The sequence below is a fragment of the Esox lucius genome, chromosome 3, assembly GCF_011004845.1.
Source record: "Esox lucius isolate fEsoLuc1 chromosome 3, fEsoLuc1.pri, whole genome shotgun sequence".
Classification (NCBI taxonomy): Eukaryota; Metazoa; Chordata; class Actinopteri; order Esociformes; family Esocidae; genus Esox; species Esox lucius.
This window is the reverse complement of record NC_047571.1, coordinates 19003743-19019586: the sequence shown is the minus strand read 5'-3', so window position 1 is coordinate 19019586 and position 15844 is coordinate 19003743. Positions and strand designations below refer to the sequence as shown.

The window sequence follows — 15844 nt, the reverse complement described above, 5'->3', positions numbered from 1 at the left end:
GAGCAAACAAGGCACATGTGGAAACAATAAGGACAAGGATAGGCTACGTTCAAAAGCACTCACAAACAAAAGTAAGAACCAAACCGAACAAACAGAACCTCACAGATATTCCACCAGGTTGAGTTTTTTAGCATTACACAACTTTTCCAGTGTTTTATTGCCTCTGTCACACATTCTTTGAAACATGTTGGGCAATAAAATATCTCAGTTTCAACATTTGATGTCTTTGTACTATTTTCTATTGACTATAGGGTTTAAACGATTTGCATATCATTGCATTATATTTTTATTTACATTTTACACAGCATCACAACTTTTTTGGAAACAGGGTTGTATAATAACTTGTCTCTTCAACAAAAAGCATATTCATTTTTATTTAACGTAATCCGTTAACACATGGTACACAATCGTTTCAGGAAGAACAAAAAACTGATATGTAATCAGAATCACAGTATAATTTTCTAACACTAGCTTGGGATTCAATCTTGCAACCTTGTGGTAACTAGTTAGATGCCATTACAGCTAGGCTAACTCCTGATGACAAACCAGTATTCAAGCTAATATGTTTAAGTGTAATTTGATAATTGATATTTGAATTTGATTGGCTGATTCAGACGAATGGGCCTAGTTGCTTTAACCTGGGCAGTTTCTTATACTTCAGTGTTTGAGGCAGCAGTTCCTCCCAGACACATTTTATGATACCTTTGTCCTTTAGGTGAGACAAAGGAAACATTTGATAGCGGTTAACATTTTAGACTGCTCCTGGTGAGAAAGTGAAAGACCAAGCAAACTATCATAAAAACATTTCACCTGTCCTGAACCCCTACCCTCCAAAGTCTACACACCTGGAGATCTAAAAAGGATTGTTGGGCAGAAACCTGCTCATTCATTCCATGAATCCGGAAAGCAACAAAACAGGACAGAAGTAGCTGAACTGGAAAAAATATACTATTAATTAAAATAAATTATACTATCAATTTAAACAAGCATAGCGTTATGGGGGAACGTCTGCCCTCAACTGTGTAATAATGGACAATTAGTGCCAACTAGTCCAGGTGTTGTGCCGAAAACATCAGGCGGCCGAAATTAGCTTTCTCCGCAGGGTGGCTGGGCGATCCCTTAGAAATAGGGTGAAAAGCTCGGTCACCCGGGAGGAGCTCAGAGTAGAGCCGCTGCTCCTCCACATCGAGAGGGGTCAGTTGAGGTGGCTTGGGCATCTGTTCGGATGCCTCCGGAACGCCTTCCTGGGAAGGTGTTCCGGGCCCGTCCCACCGGGAGGAGACCCCGGGGAAGACCTAGGACAAGCTGGAGGGACTATGTCTCCCGGCTGGCCTGGGAACGCCTCGGTGTCCCCCCGGAAGAGCTGGAGGAAGTGTCTAGGGAGAGGGAAGTCTGGGCATCTCTGCTTAGACTGCTGCCCCCGCGACCCGGCCCCGGATAAGCGGAAGAAAATGATGATGTATTACTATAAACAAATCATTGGCAAAATCGGTCATATCGTCCATTACTTATTCGACTAGTATTTTCTAAAGTGTAAGGAAATAATTCAGCCATCATTGCTCTGAAATGTTTATTTCATTTTATAAATTATATGTATACTATGCTCCTATTGCAACTATATAGAGTCAATTTAGGTTAAGACCATATTCTTGCCTGCCAAACCAAGTTTTGGCTTAAAATAAGTGTATCGCTCAAGGGTACAACAATTCATAACAATTTCATTTCAAGAGAGAAAACAAACACTGAATAGAGAGATGCCATTTAAATTGCTCTGAAATATCCATAAAACATATCGCATTTACAGCTAGAGTTTGGTCGACTAAAGTGAAAGTGTAACTTGTAGTAGCCATGACTGACGTTGAGTGCGAGTTCGTTTTAGATGTTTATCTTGTCAGTTTCCATAAAGAAACCGAATATCCACCGAAATTCTGTTTTAAAACTAACTTGGGTGATTGGGCAACGGGGGTAGTGTGCCAAGTGTTGTTTCTGCAATTAATCTAGCTTCCACATGGAAAATACATTCTACCGATTTTGGAACTGCTGCTAAAACAATTCTGTATTGAAATAATGTTCACCCCAGAACTTTATTTGGGACAGCTGATGATGGGACTGACGATCAGCTTCTGCTGGGGAAAAAATCTGTAAATTCTGCGTCCTCTAAGAGGTGTTGTCCTGGTTGCGGAGTGAATCGACAGAACGCGCCAAATCTTTAAATGGAATGTCTTTACCTACCACAGGTGTATTTCATTACAAAGGTAGAAGTATAAAACATTTGTTTTATTAATCGGATGATAAGACAAATATTCCCAGTGGGTGGTCAATGGGCAGGTGACTAAACCAGACCTACACCTGCACAATAACGTGCACACATTTTATCAACATTTTAAGCTGGAATAAGAAAGTATATAGTTACCCCTGAAAAATTGTGAACTCATACAAGAAAAACTTGACGAAGAGAAAAACAACACGATCTCTAAAGCACAAAAAAAAGAGAGACCCTGCCAACATTTCTTTTTACCAGTCCCTGGTCTCTACGTCAGTGACGGAGGTGGGATTCAACCAAGGGGTGTGGAGAGACGAATGCTGCTTCTTAGCAGGTGTTTTGAACTAAGGCATGCGTGAGTATAGAGTAAATGTAGACGTTAGATCGTTTAACAGAAGAATGACATTCTTGTTTCGGGTAGAAACTGTCTAATTCTGTTTAAATGTTGTGGAATAGGTGTTACATGTCTGGCGTTTTGCACTGATTCAATTGAAAATGTTTTACCTCGTGCGTGTCAGGTAAGGCAACATACTACAGATAACTGAAGGAAGCCTGAGAAAAAAATCAGTTTTCTTCCTTAGCTGTAAATGAATACTTTGGAGGTAGTTATTTGTAATACATTGGAAATATGTACACAATTTGTGGGCTCCTGATACACTGCCAAACTGTCTACTTGTCGCTGTGGTATAGGATATAAATATTGTAACAACTTTACTATTATATTTCCTCAAATTCTAATTGTCAATGGATACGACAATGTGTTATTTCATATTGTAATTATTTTGGAACTTTTAAAGGTAGATAATGGTTCGTGAGTTCTGTTGAATCGAGGGATGAAGTTGCCTGTCTGGGACCAGAGCAAGTGTGAGGCAGCCTTGTTGGTGCTATGGGCATTTGGTAAGATTTGTTAATGAGGGGAAACAATCTACCTGTGTATTTTTATTACACACTGTCACACTGTATGGAAAGGGAGTGGTGGTGACAAGTGCTTAACCACACTCACCTCAGTTGTAATGTGGTAGAGTAACATTTTTACTCTAAAACTAAAATAAAACAGGACACATCTCTGTGGCATTTGGATTGACAAGTAATAAAGCAACAAACATTTTTGAAGCATGTGTTTTCAGGCCTAATACTTGTTATAAATAGGCTTCCTTTGTGGTGATTAAGTGTATCGTGTGTCTGTTTCTTTGGCCATAGCGTAACAGCAAACTAAGGTGTAATCAAGGTATATGTAATGAACAGGAAAAGCAAGTAAAACCACTTTGTGGCACACATCAACCTCTGTGCCGCTGTGTCGATCTGTTTCTCCCATCTACCTGTCTTTACAACATGTCCCAAAGAGTACATTTTTTTTATGTTGACTAGGAAAAAAAGTGAGCATGTGTGTAACAAAGAGGTTTGTTTGCATTCTTCTGTGTGTTCATGTACGAGAGAGGTCACGTTCCTGTCCCTGTGTGGTTGAAATGGATAGAATTGCTTATATGTCCAATGGTCTTATCAGTGGGTGTAATCATTAATGAGCGAAGGAATCATTAACCACAGACTGTCTGTCCACCAAGGCCTTTCAGGGGACAATGTTAAACTCTAACTTGTTTGTTACGGTGATGCATTCTTTCTCACACCCTTTCCTCCACATCTGTCTTTCACTCACTCACTCCCACATATACAGCAGTGTGTGTGAGGGGTGGGTTTGTGGAGCCTCCCCCATCCTTCTCCTTGAGGTCACTGACGGAGGTTGAGACACGGCTGCCCTGCCAGTTCCAGGTTGAGGGGAATGAGCAGGTAATTCAGGTCACCTGGATCAAGGAGCTACCTGACGGCACTAAGGATCAAATCATCACTGCCCACTACACAGCTGGACACACCGGTTGGTATACCATAGAGATCACCAACTCACACAGGCACAGTTACAATCCTCCATCTTAAACACATAGTCACAAGATCGTGCTAATCATCATGGTTTTTCCTTGCATTCATCTACAATGACTGTAATGTTTCCCCGTGATAAACTAGTCTCGTCTCTCCGTCTGTTTGATTGTCAGAGTTTGGGCGGTACTCGGGAAGAGTTCGGTTTGAGAGCAGTAGCCCCACGGTGAACTCTGCCTTGCTCATCCTGACCACTGAGGAGTCCGATGAAGGGAAGTATGCCTGTCAGATCAGCACATTCCCCAATGGGAACTTTGAGAGGCAGCTGTCACTCACTGTGTGGAGTAAGTCTTTTTAACCACTTTTCTTTTCATTGCAGTTGAAAACCACAATACTATTTTCTGCTCACAGTCATTTCCACTGAAGAAACTCTGATTTGACTTACCAAAGCCTTACTTAAAATAAGTGAACTGACCTGCATGTCATAGAATCTCATACCGCTTCTTTACTATGCCCATCTACTTCCCTTCCTGTCCAGCCTTACCCATCTCCTCTCTGGACCCAGTGGTTCTTGAGGAGGGCCAGTCCTTTCGCGTCGCCGCCTCCTGCCGCTCCGTGGGCCGCCCTCCACCCCTCCTGACCTGGGACACAGACCTTCCTGGCCAGGTCCAGAACCGCAGCTCGGATGGCGGGGTGGTGTCCACCTATTTTTCCCTGCACCCCCTGAGGAGTATGAATGGCATGCGGCTGGACTGCCTGGTCTGGCACCCTGCTCTGGTTCAACCTCGCAGAATCGGTAATCGGCTGGAGGTGCAATGTGAGTTTGCCATCAGCTGTTACCATGGAAAAATGTTGACTCTGTGGCCATGATTGACGTGACATTGTTTGTATTAACAGTTCCTCCAGATGCAGCCGTCACTGGCTATGACGGGAAATGGTACATGGGACTAAAGGGAGCTGAACTCAAGTGTGAGACTAGCGGAAACCCCAAACCACAGAGCTTCATCTGGACCAGGTATTTACAGGCTCTTTCTGTCTATGCAGTACTGGCCTAATGTAAATTGACATTATACATTTTGCAATTTGAATTCTAGCAGGAAAAACACATGCTGCATAGAAGACTGTCAGCCAGAGTATGGGTGCCTTCATCTCTTTGTTCCATTCAGTAAGGAAAAAAGTGTCAAGTGACAAAGAACACTGATGGGGAGGAAGCCATTTTCTCAGGAGGGAGGGAGACCTAGGGAGGAGGGAGGGAGATCTAGGGAGGAATGAGGGAGACCTAGGGAGGGAGACCTAGGGAGGAGGGAGCGAGCCAAGAGGAAGAGCTGGAGACTCCTCTTAAGCACTTAATCATAGTGCCTCACTTTAAATATCACTAATACACTGTAAAACACAGGGTCTGCACGTAATTAAAGATACTTCTCAGAGCAATAATGACAGAACACACAATTAAATTCTCACTGTTGCAGTATGCTAAAAATCCATGAGTCAGTTTTTGAAGTAGTTATAATTGAAGGAAAGTTGGTCTATACATTTTAAAGGAAGTTTGAAAAAGTATCACATTTGCCATAATTGCAAAACCTTAATGCATTTCAATGAAAATAAACTGGATCTTGGCTACTTGATGATATGGATTTCCTATCAGTAGGATTATTGTCAAACACATGCAGTGTCAAAGGTAATGTTGGTATGGATTTCATTATGAAGGATTGGTTATGAGGTGGGGCTGAGTGAGTAGAAACAGAAATGTGAGATGCCCCTTGTTAGGTAAGCAGTAAAATGTCAGCCCCGCTCCGCAGAGTGAAACTAGGGCAACTTGAGCCCTCTCAATGGACCTTGCTCCTTGTGGGATCAGAAACTGGCTCTCTATTATGCTAACTCTGTACGCTCAAATCCCAAGCCAAGCGGTATTGTCTATTCAGATCAATAGAAACAGCAATTAAAGGGGAGAAACATCACATTCTGGAAATATGTGCTATTGACTGTCAAGTGTGCAACTTTGGAATGTGAGTTCGGTTATACCAAATCTGAACATAACAGAGTGCCCTCTAATTATTGGGACAGTGGAGCAGTTTTTCTTTTGTCTCTGGCGCAGCGACAAAGTCACTGCCTCATAGTAAGTTGTTTCATTGTGCGACCAGGGTCCTGCTTGCAGTTAGCCCAGGGCGCCCATGGAGGGCAGTGCAATTGGCCAGCGCCGTCCCGGTTGAATTATGGCTGCCTTGGTTTATCACACTCTAGCAACTCCTTGTGGGGGTGTTTGCACTCGTAAGCCCAAATGAGGTAGAAGGCCAGAGGGTATTCCTTCCTGGCGTCAGGATTCCGGTCCTGACTTGCTGGTCAAGCGGGCAGTGTGATAAGAACCAGAATGTGCTTTAGACGGCTCGTATCTCGTCATTTAATGTCCTGAGTCCACCGGAACTTGGAGATAAAGCACAGCCTCAATCAAGAATTATTCATGATGAAGTTTGGGTGGGGAAATAAAAGGGGTAGAAGTATAGAAAAAGTAGTCGCTGTAGGCTACTAGCAAACACTGCAGGTCAGCTACGCAAAAACAACAGATTTGAACATGATTCAAAGGGAAACCACTGGTGAGCTCAGCCTGCGTAAATGTCTTTGTATGCCAAGGAAGACCTCTAGGAAAAATCAAAGAACGCAGACTATAATGAATGGGATAAAAAAAAAAAAAATCCATAATGGGACTCTTTCCAGGAGTTAGGTGTGGTTGTGTCCAGCCGCTATCATCAGCAGAAAATTTCACCAGCAGAGCTACGGAGGCTACACAATAAGGTGCAAACCACTAGTTAGCCTCTAAGGTAGGATGGTCAGGTTATTTTGCTAAAATGTACTGCCCAAGATCCATAGCATACTGCCTGATCTTGCAGCAGCAGATGGAGTTCTGAGCTGTTCAGAAACATATTGTTTGCTAAAGTACAAGCAAATGCCTCCAAACTCATTGGACAGTGCTTACAGCAAGATAACCTAGAGCAGGGGTGTCCAAACCGGTTCCACAGAGGGCCCTGTGTTTGCTGGTTTTGTGTTTTTCCTATAAATTGGTTCCCAGTTCACACCTAAACAACCAGGTGAGGGTAGAAACTAACCAATTAGTAACCTAATTAGTCAATCAAGTACAAGGAGAGAGCGAAAACCTGCAGCCCTCCGTGGAATAGTTTGGACACCCCTGACCTAGAGCATACTGCCATAGCAACTAGGGAGTTTTTCAGGTGCAAAAAGTGGAACGTTCTTGACTGGCTGAGTCAGTCTGCTGATTGTGATCAAGTGGAATATGTCTTTCATTTGCTGAGACGAGACATAAGGCAGAAAGACAAACAACTAAAGATTGCTGAAGTACAGGCCTAGCAGGGCCCGTGGTAGACAGCCAGAAGCTGTTGGGGCCAGTGGGTTACATACTTTAATTTGTTTGTTTTGAGGTCTTTGTCGTATAGTTGTGAGAATTTCTTTTGAACCTTGCTGAATTACCTGGATAAATGTCTCTTAATAGTGTGATCATCATCTGCCATAACAATAGATATTATTATTTAACATGTCCACTCTTACATGCCTTCATATAACACATTGTCAAACATAAACAGTATGAGGTGGAAGATGTATGTGAAAATATTAGATTTTCTTCCGAAGTGAATTACGTCAGGTGTTCAAATCAAAGAGATGGCATTCCGCTCTGGGTTAGAGGTGCCCTGTCATTAAAAATACCGAACCCACACCAGAGTGAATGCATCCATGTGTTTTCTTGTCAAAACTAAGACAGGCAGCAATGTTTGTCCACAACACTACTGGAACAATGTTGAAACGGATCAGATAAAATATTTTATTTTACTGCTAGTTCCGTTTGCTTTAAATCCTACTGTTAAACTGACCACATGACCCAGATTCGTCACATGAAATTCTACTTTATATGTCCCACCACTGCTTTTAGACAAGGAGCAAAATTCTGCTCTTTTCACATCCAGGTATTTTTCAGAGCTGATCTGCTTGGTCATGGTTTCAGTTGGGCTGTCTGTAATAACCGATCCATTGAAGTAACTGATACTAGTTGGCTCTCTAACAGTGAGGTTTAAACACATGAAGGCAATGTGCCATTGTTCCCTTACAAAAAACATTTTAACAGGTGATTGTAAGTTGCTGGTTTCCAGCGCTTGACTGGGGCGAAAACAAGTGCAGGAACTGCCAAATCACACGTTCATCATAAATGTGTTAAGGCTTGTTCCAATAAGGCTTACTCTTTTGCGTAAAATTAGAAGTATCAGATCGCCGTTCCCGGCCCAACTCCAGCACTGCTGAGTTCCATTTGTTGCAAAACTTGTTGAACCAATGTATTTAGCTAAAACCTCACCAATGCACACTGACCTATTGTTTTAGATGTTATTAGTAGTTTTTACTGGTCCGGTGTCATTTAACCAGTAGAGCATCAGTCTTGCAAAGCCAAGGGTTGGGTAAAGTTTATTGCAGGCTGCCATGCATGAAATGCATGCATGTACAGTGGATATAAAAGTCTACAAACCCCTGTGAAAATGCCAGGTTTTTGTGATGTAAAATTAATGAGACAAATATAAATCAGGTCAGAACGTTTTCCACTTATAATGTGAACAATTCAATTGAAAAACAAACTGAAATCTTGGAGGAGGAAAAATAAAACCATACGATAATCTGGTTGCATAAGTGTGCATACCCTCTTATGACTGGGGAAGTGGCTGTGTTCAGAATAAACCAATCACATTAACTCATGTTAAATAGAAGTCATTACACACCTGTCATCATTTAAAGTGACTAATTAATCACAAAAAGTTAAGCTTTTATAACTTTTAGTTGCATCTCAGAGCAAAAGCTGTGGTCCGCAGAGAGCTTCCAAAGCATCAGAGGGATCTCATTGTTGAAAGATATCAGTCAGGAGAATGGTACAAAAGCATTTCCAAAGCATTAGATATACCATGGAACCATACCTGCCAACATTTGGTTTTCAAACCTGGGATAATTTTTTTATGGTGGGGGCGGGGTTTAAGTATTATTTACATTGCAATATCAATGATCTGTCTGTCCTTTCATGATGAAATCGCTGGTGCTGCTGTTTTAATCTGCTGGGTAATGTCATTTTTAAACGCTGTGCGCTACATTAAAATCAATGCGACAAACCTTACAAAAAGAGTGGAGGATGTCGATATGACTCGCTAAGATGCATGTAAATTGTTGTGTTCAACACTGTAAATTTACAGCTATATTTAGATTTCTTTGCGGGAACAACACCTTCACCTGCCATTATTTTCGCCCGCTTTTGGGTCTGAACTTTCTGTGAAGCTTTCGCAGAGATCAACTGTGCAACTGGGTTATAGGTTGCCAGGTTGAGGTGACAAACGTGTTAAATTGTATGGTGTGTGGATTGTGTGAATATGATACTTTTCATACAAGATCTGGCAACTGGTCAACAGTAGACAAACCTATTGGTCCGATTATTTATAAAGGAGTTTGGGCCATGCAAATTACAGGAGTTTCCCAGGAGAAATAACAAACCGGGAGGAGTCCAGGAGATAGTGCTAAAAAACGGGAGAAACCCGGGAAAAATGGGAGTGTTGGCAGGTATGCAGGGAACACAGTGAAGACCGTCATCATCAAGTGGAGAAAATATGGCACAACAGAGACATCACCAAGAACTGGACGTCCCTCCAAAATTGATGAAAAGACGAGAACTGGTCAGGGAGACTTCCAAGAGGCTTACAGCAACATTAAAGGAACTGCAGGAATTTCTGGCAAGTACTGGCTGTGTGCTACATGTGACAACAATCTACCATATTCTTCATATGAATGGGCTATGGGGTAGGGTGGCAAGACAGAAGCCTTTTCTAACAAAGAAAAACATCCAAGCCCGGCTGAAGTTTGCAAAAGCAAACATCAAGTCCCCCAAAAGCACATGGGGAGATGTGTTATGGTCTGATGAAACCAGGGTAATTCCAAAAGGTATGTTTGGCGCAAAAACAACACTGCACATCACCTAAAGAACACCATACCCACAGTGAAGTATGGTGGTGGCAGCATCATGCTTTGGGACTGTTTTTCTTCAGCTGGAACTGGGGCCTTGTCAGTGTGGAAGGAATTATGAACAGTTCCAAATACCAGGCAATTTTGGCACAAAACCTCAGGTGTCTGTTAGAAAGCTGAAGTTCACCTTTCAGCACAACAATGATCCAAAGCACAAATCCAAATCCACAAAAGCATGGCTTCACCAGATGAAGATTAACGTTTTGGGATGGCCCAGCCAGAGCCCAGACTTGAATCCAATTGAACATCTGTGGGGTGATCTGAAGAGGGCTGTGCACAGGAGATGTCCTCGCAATCTGACGGATTTGGAGTGCTTTTGCAAAGAAGAGTGGGTATATATTACCATGTCAAGATGTGCCATGCTAATAGACTCCTACCTAAAAAGACTGAGTGCTGTAATAAAATCAAAAGGTGCTTCAACAAAGTATTGGTTTAAGGGTGTGCACACTTATGCAACCAGGTTATTGTGAGTCTTATTTTTCATTTTCCCCCTGCAAAGATTTTTTTCAATTGAATTGTTCACGTTATAGGTCACATTAAAAGTGGAGAAATTTCTGACATGATTTCTTTGTCTCATTCTTTTACATAAAAAAACCTGGCATTTTAACAGGGGTGTGTAGACTTTTTATATCCACTGTATTAATGAATATCATTATAGGTAAAAGCTTCTGCACAATGTAATATGTTGGCCAAGTTATGCTACCACTGTGTGTAATTTTAATTAATAGCTGTTGTTTTTTGTTTCATTAAAAAAAATTATCAACTGAGAATTGACCAACCCTGTCCTCTGTCTGCCTTCACGAACATAGCATTTTTTTGTTCAGTAAGTCTATATTCTATTAGTGTTGAGTAGGACACAAGTGCTTTGCTGATTAGCTCCGTATTAACCTGGCCATTCCGTTTTCTCTGGGCCTTTATCCCCTGTATGTGTCTCCTGCAGGGATGGTAAACCGCTTCCGGGTGGCCTGACAGTGGACGGACCAAGGCTTGTGTTTGGCCGAGCCCTCAGACAAAATGACTCTGGAGTTTATGCATGTGTGGCTGATAACGGGATTGGGAAAGTAGAAAATAATATCAAAGTGACAGGTGAGCGGCACTTACCTGTCAAATGCCTTTTCAGAAATAATTAACATGTACAAAAGGAGAGTGCAAATCTCTTCAATTGAAACGACGATTGTTTAAAAATATATATATATACATAATCGAAATGGGCAAAGATCTGAACCCCTAACCACCAATTGTATAAGAGTAGGACTGTAGATCAATGTATAGTTTAACAGTAATATTGAACAGGAGGATCCAAGAACATCACACCCCCAACTGGGCATGTAATTAACATGTGTAGCACTGCTGCCACCTTGTGGTACATCTGAAACAGACAGGCAGTTTTTTTGCCACTGAGTCTATCGCTGCGTTGTAAGTGCGAATGTGTTTTGTCTTCCCCTCACCCTTCCTCACGCAGTGACGTCTCGCAGTGTGCAGACAGCTGCCGTAGACCCCCTGGTAATGATCATCATAGGTGTGGCAGCTGGGGTGCTGGTCATCGTCATGGTCATCATCATAATTTTAGTCAACCAATACCACAGGCGCAAAAACAGGAAACTAGAGATGGAGCTTAGCGAGAGGACGTGAGTAGGTTTCCACATTGCCTGCTATTACATCTGCTAATCCCCTGCAGTTTCTGAAATGCTGTCTTTCACAGGTTAGAAATCAACAGTCTATCCAGACAGAACTCCTCCAGGAGACTTAACTCTATCGGCACAGACCCAAGGGGACAGGTATATTACACACAGTGGTTGGATCGACTTTCTAGTAAACATAACTCTCACTTATCTATTCCTTTGATGACCATAATCATTTAGTTTCTTTCCCCCCCACCACCACAAGAATGAAGATTGTACACTATCAAGATTAGACAGTAGAATGAAAAACAGCCTAATGTCCCTCGAAGTGAGTTAAACAAGTTTTTCCAATACAAATACAAATATTTATAGTCTCAACATTAAGAATAATTTTTTCCCCCTCGTAAATTCTGTGGATGATTGCAATCTTTCCCGTCAGGACCGTCCTATTTACCACGGCAGTCAGTCCACCCTCGGAGGGCGGCGGGGCACCACCGGGGCTGGTGAGGTGGACTACCTAGGTCGCCCTGTCCTGTACCAGTCCAGCTGGCATGAGAGCAGACCGAGTATGAGACGGGCTGAGATGGAAGGAGAAGGGGAAGAGCACAGGGTGGAGTCGTACTTGAAGAGCAGCAACATGTCCTTGGTGTGTGTCAGAGAGGGAGAGTATATTTCAAAAAGTTAAATGCAACTTGTGTTTTCCCTATAATAACATAAAGACCTATTTGTTTCAACGCCTTGCGATGTGTGGCTCTGTATTTCTCAGGACTCTGGCCTCCCTTCCTCCCTAGTCCCCATGAAGCCCCACGACAAGGACGGCAGCGTGGGGCCCACCGACATCCCCCTGATGCTCAGCACCCTGGGGGGCCTGAGGGAAGGGGTGACCGAAGGGGAAGATTGGGGACGGGGACAGGCCATATTGGGGATGGACGAGGCTGACTCTGACTGCAGTTCTTACCAGATCTCAGAAGCGCTTGCCAACCACTTCCACTACAGCAACGGGGTCCTACGGCCCAAACTACACTCCAATGCCATTCTGCTACACCCCAGGGGACAGATCATCTAGACCGGTGTGAAAGGGTTTAGTTGAAACAGGAACTGCCCTCAGCAACTCCATCCTAGCCCGGTGGTCATGCAGGCCTGAACTTGGATAACATGGACAGCATTGAGATTTGTAAATATCATGCTCCCTTTTTAACATCCCCATTGCCTTCTTGTATTCCCCACTATCCAAACAGGTCAGTCTAATAAGAGGTTGGACAAAATATTTTCAACTCAATCTAATCTAAGCATCAGTTTAGCCCAATATCTGACCGCTGTTGCTATATTTCAATAATTACTCAAAGTGGAAGGGCATTCCATACTGACTGTTTGAGAACTCTGAGCTGTAATTTAATCCGACACGCTATGAAATTCCTAAATATACTATGCCCCTGAGATATTTTCATGTGTATTTCTATTAAAAAGCTAAGAATTCTTGTTTATTCATAAAAATGTAAGCATTGACAAAAGAATTTCCGTTGTAGTTTCTCTCCAGACCTGTTATCTCTGACAGTTTCATAAAAAGTTGTCTAGAGACCTGCCACTTGATAAGTGTTCCATAAAAGGTTACAAATAGAAGGCTACAGACCTGCCACTTGGATCCTCCAAAGAGCATTAGCACCACTAGCACGTGAGAATTTCACTGCTCTAAATTTTACAGAATGGAAAGACAAACATAACACAGTGCAGCTTTCTGCAGGAGTGTCTAGACTGACTCCATTTACTTAGTCATTACTAAGGGTTTGTCCATTAGGTTTAATAACCTATCTGCGGGTCCCAGCTAGTTTTGGTAGAGTGTTCTTATGTCTCGTTATGGTGATTACCATCAATAGACTGTTTGCTTTGTTCTGAGGCCCCTGTGTACTCGTTGGTGTGTGCGGAGATTACTCTGCTGAGCAAAACACCGCCCACAAGTTCCACAGCTGTACGGTTTCTCTCCAGTATGAATCCGCTGATGCATCTCCAAGTGACTGACCCGATCAAAGCTCTTCCCACAGTACGTGCAAACAAACCACTTCTCTCTTGCCGGGGACCTCCTCGGGGCAACTTTAACAGCGTTGAAACAATTCGGGGCAAGTGAAAACACATTGTTTAGCCAACTGTTTGAATATGCTGCACTCTCATTGGGTCGTGTTTGTTTATCCGAGGCCACTCTGGTAGTTGTCCCTTCCTCCCTTCCTCCTGGGTACATGGTTTGATCTCCAGGCTGTCCTGGCAGTACCTGAGCCAAATCTGTAGAGTTCGTTCTCCGATCATTCCAAACAGACTGTGCTCGCATCTCTTCTTTCATTAGTCTGTTAATGTACCCCATCTCTGATTGATCATTATGGAGACCCTCCACGGCACTCTGAATGAGCTGTGTGTCTGTATCAAGATCCTGAGCATATTGTTCTGTACTATAAGAGCAATCTGGACTCTCAGATTCACAGATCCTCTCTGACACAGATGCCCATAGCTGACTGTCTCTGCCATCCACTGCAAATTCAGTATCTTGATGATCCGATCTCTCTGTGTCATGTTCACTTCCTGATGTGTGTAGTGAAATAACATCATACTGTTCCTCTTGCTCTGTCTTCACCATCAATGCTAGTTCACGGCCTACCTCTCCATGACCAGATCTGTACTGTTCATTGAGTCCCTCTACAGGTTCCACGTGTGGGTGTGGTCTATTTTGATGCTGTTGGTCATTAAGTGTGATCACTTTCTCTCTTGCGGTCTGGTCTGATGAAGTTCTTTCACCAGCATCCTCATCAGATGCTTTTGACCCTGAAATAGAAAGTTTAAATATCAGCATGCAAAACACTAAATTAATGCTGAGAGTACTGAAATATTTAACAAGGTCAATGTTAGAATTGAAACCCATGATCTACACTAGCTAGTTATTGGTTTAAATGAGTCATAGCCAATGTGTAACATTTATATTTTGAAGAAATTATATTTAATTGGGTTTCACCTTTCGCAGTCCAAATTGGCTATTGTAAAATTGGGATTAAAAGTGTAGTTATTGTAAGGGGTCTAGACAGTTGTAGAAGCTAATGATGACGCTTGAGTTGAAATAGACAAAAACAAACTTTAAATTAAACCTTAATCTAGCTAGCAATTTTATAGAATAGCTACTGTAGTTATTATTAAAACATCACTTCAGGTAGTGCGACTAGGACAACTGAGTCATACATTTCATTATGTCATTTGTACTCAAGTGTTTTCAGTGACTTCATGTAAACCAATAGATTAATTAAACCGTAGTATACACTGACTTAAGACATATTTTACACTAAAACGTCGCTTTAAATTAGTAGCCTACTGTAACTGGGGGGGTGATTATTTTAACTTATTTGTGCCTTGCAATCAACTTCAAACCCAGATGTTAGGTAGAGTAAATAGATATTATACACATGCCTTTGTTGACGAGCCCTAACAAGTTAGGATGTAATTAACTTTTGTCAGGCTATGGAACCTTTCACAACCACAGACTGAATATAGAATAGCTTCTACACAGTAGCGGTCAAAGCTAGCTAGTACATTAAAATAATGCGCTGTCTCACCCTGATCTACCATGGTTGAAGACGAAGAGCATGTGGGAGAACACTCTGCTGGTTTGGACCTCGTCATTTGCCGTTCGTTCTCCATAAACAACAATTTTCTTTTCAATGATTCTATTTCATTTTCTCTTCGGCACATTTCCAAGCGTAAAACTGCGAACCCATCATCGAACAATTTACTTATTTCTGCCACCGCAGCTTTGGCCAACACATCCATTACCGAGGTTAATTTGTTCTGAAAAGTAACACAGTTTGTCATATTTTCCTGGAACAACATTTTATCTGACTAGTGATATATTTCCAACGATAATTTAATAGAAAACGCAACAAATGGCTGGCTAGCTAGCACATTGATGGGTTCTACTTCCGCAAAAACAAACACAGGGGAGGAGCGCATGGTCATATGATAATTAAAGAGTCCTACGGTGTCCGTAGAGGACATAATCAGACAGCGA

At 42.2% G+C, this 15844-nt stretch overlaps 2 protein-coding genes across 4 annotated transcripts; one reads left to right on the top strand and one right to left on the bottom strand.

The window, feature by feature from the left end:
* The first annotated feature begins 2546 nt into the window (after positions 1 to 2546).
* nectin4b (nectin cell adhesion molecule 4b) lies at positions 2547 to 13299 on the top strand. Of its 3 annotated transcripts, none has more exons than XM_010889862.4 (12): positions 2547 to 2618; positions 3061 to 3160; positions 3936 to 4133; positions 4309 to 4476; positions 4671 to 4949; positions 5030 to 5147; positions 11124 to 11269; positions 11646 to 11811; positions 11886 to 11961; positions 12071 to 12133; positions 12245 to 12451; positions 12572 to 13299. In XM_010889862.4, exons 2-12 carry the CDS (start codon positions 3097 to 3099, stop codon positions 12869 to 12871), a joined length of 1785 nt encoding a protein of 594 aa, XP_010888164.2. In that variant the 5' UTR covers positions 2547 to 2618; positions 3061 to 3096; the 3' UTR covers positions 12872 to 13299. The 3 variants fall into 3 exon arrangements, with proteins under 3 accessions (XP_010888164.2, XP_010888156.2, XP_010888146.2); XM_010889854.3 differs by having other exon boundaries at positions 2607 to 2781; positions 3065 to 3160; XM_010889844.3 differs by having other exon boundaries at positions 2607 to 2781.
* A 79-nt stretch (positions 13300 to 13378) lies between these two features.
* Positions 13379 to 15761, bottom strand: LOC106023878 (zinc finger and SCAN domain-containing protein 12). Its single transcript, XM_013132096.3, has 2 exons — positions 15393 to 15761; positions 13379 to 14613 (listed from the first exon to the last, which is right to left on the bottom strand). The coding sequence occupies exons 1-2, from the start codon at positions 15664 to 15666 to the stop codon at positions 13673 to 13675; spliced, it is 1215 nt and encodes a 404-aa protein (XP_012987550.1). The 5' UTR covers positions 15667 to 15761; the 3' UTR covers positions 13379 to 13672.
* Positions 15762 to 15844: the final 83 nt, after the last annotated feature.

Bases quoted from the DNA above. Each gene is read 5' to 3' on its own strand.
- nectin4b (XM_010889862.4), top strand. From the start codon at position 3,097: ATGAAGTTGCCTGTCTGGGACCAGAGCAAGTGTGAGGCAGCCTTGTTG. The intron at 3,161-3,935 runs GTAAGATTTGTT...CCACATATACAG, and splicing joins GTTGGTGCTATGGGCATTTG to CAGTGTGTGTGAGGGGTGGG. The intron at 5,148-11,123 runs GTATTTACAGGC...TGTCTCCTGCAG, and splicing joins CAGAGCTTCATCTGGACCAG to GGATGGTAAACCGCTTCCGG.
- LOC106023878 (XM_013132096.3), bottom strand. From the start codon at position 15,666: ATGTTGTTCCAGGAAAATATGACAAACTGTGTTACTTTTCAGAACAAA. The intron at 14,614-15,392 runs GTGAGACAGCGC...TTTCTATTTCAG, and splicing joins TTCAACCATGGTAGATCAGG to GGTCAAAAGCATCTGATGAG.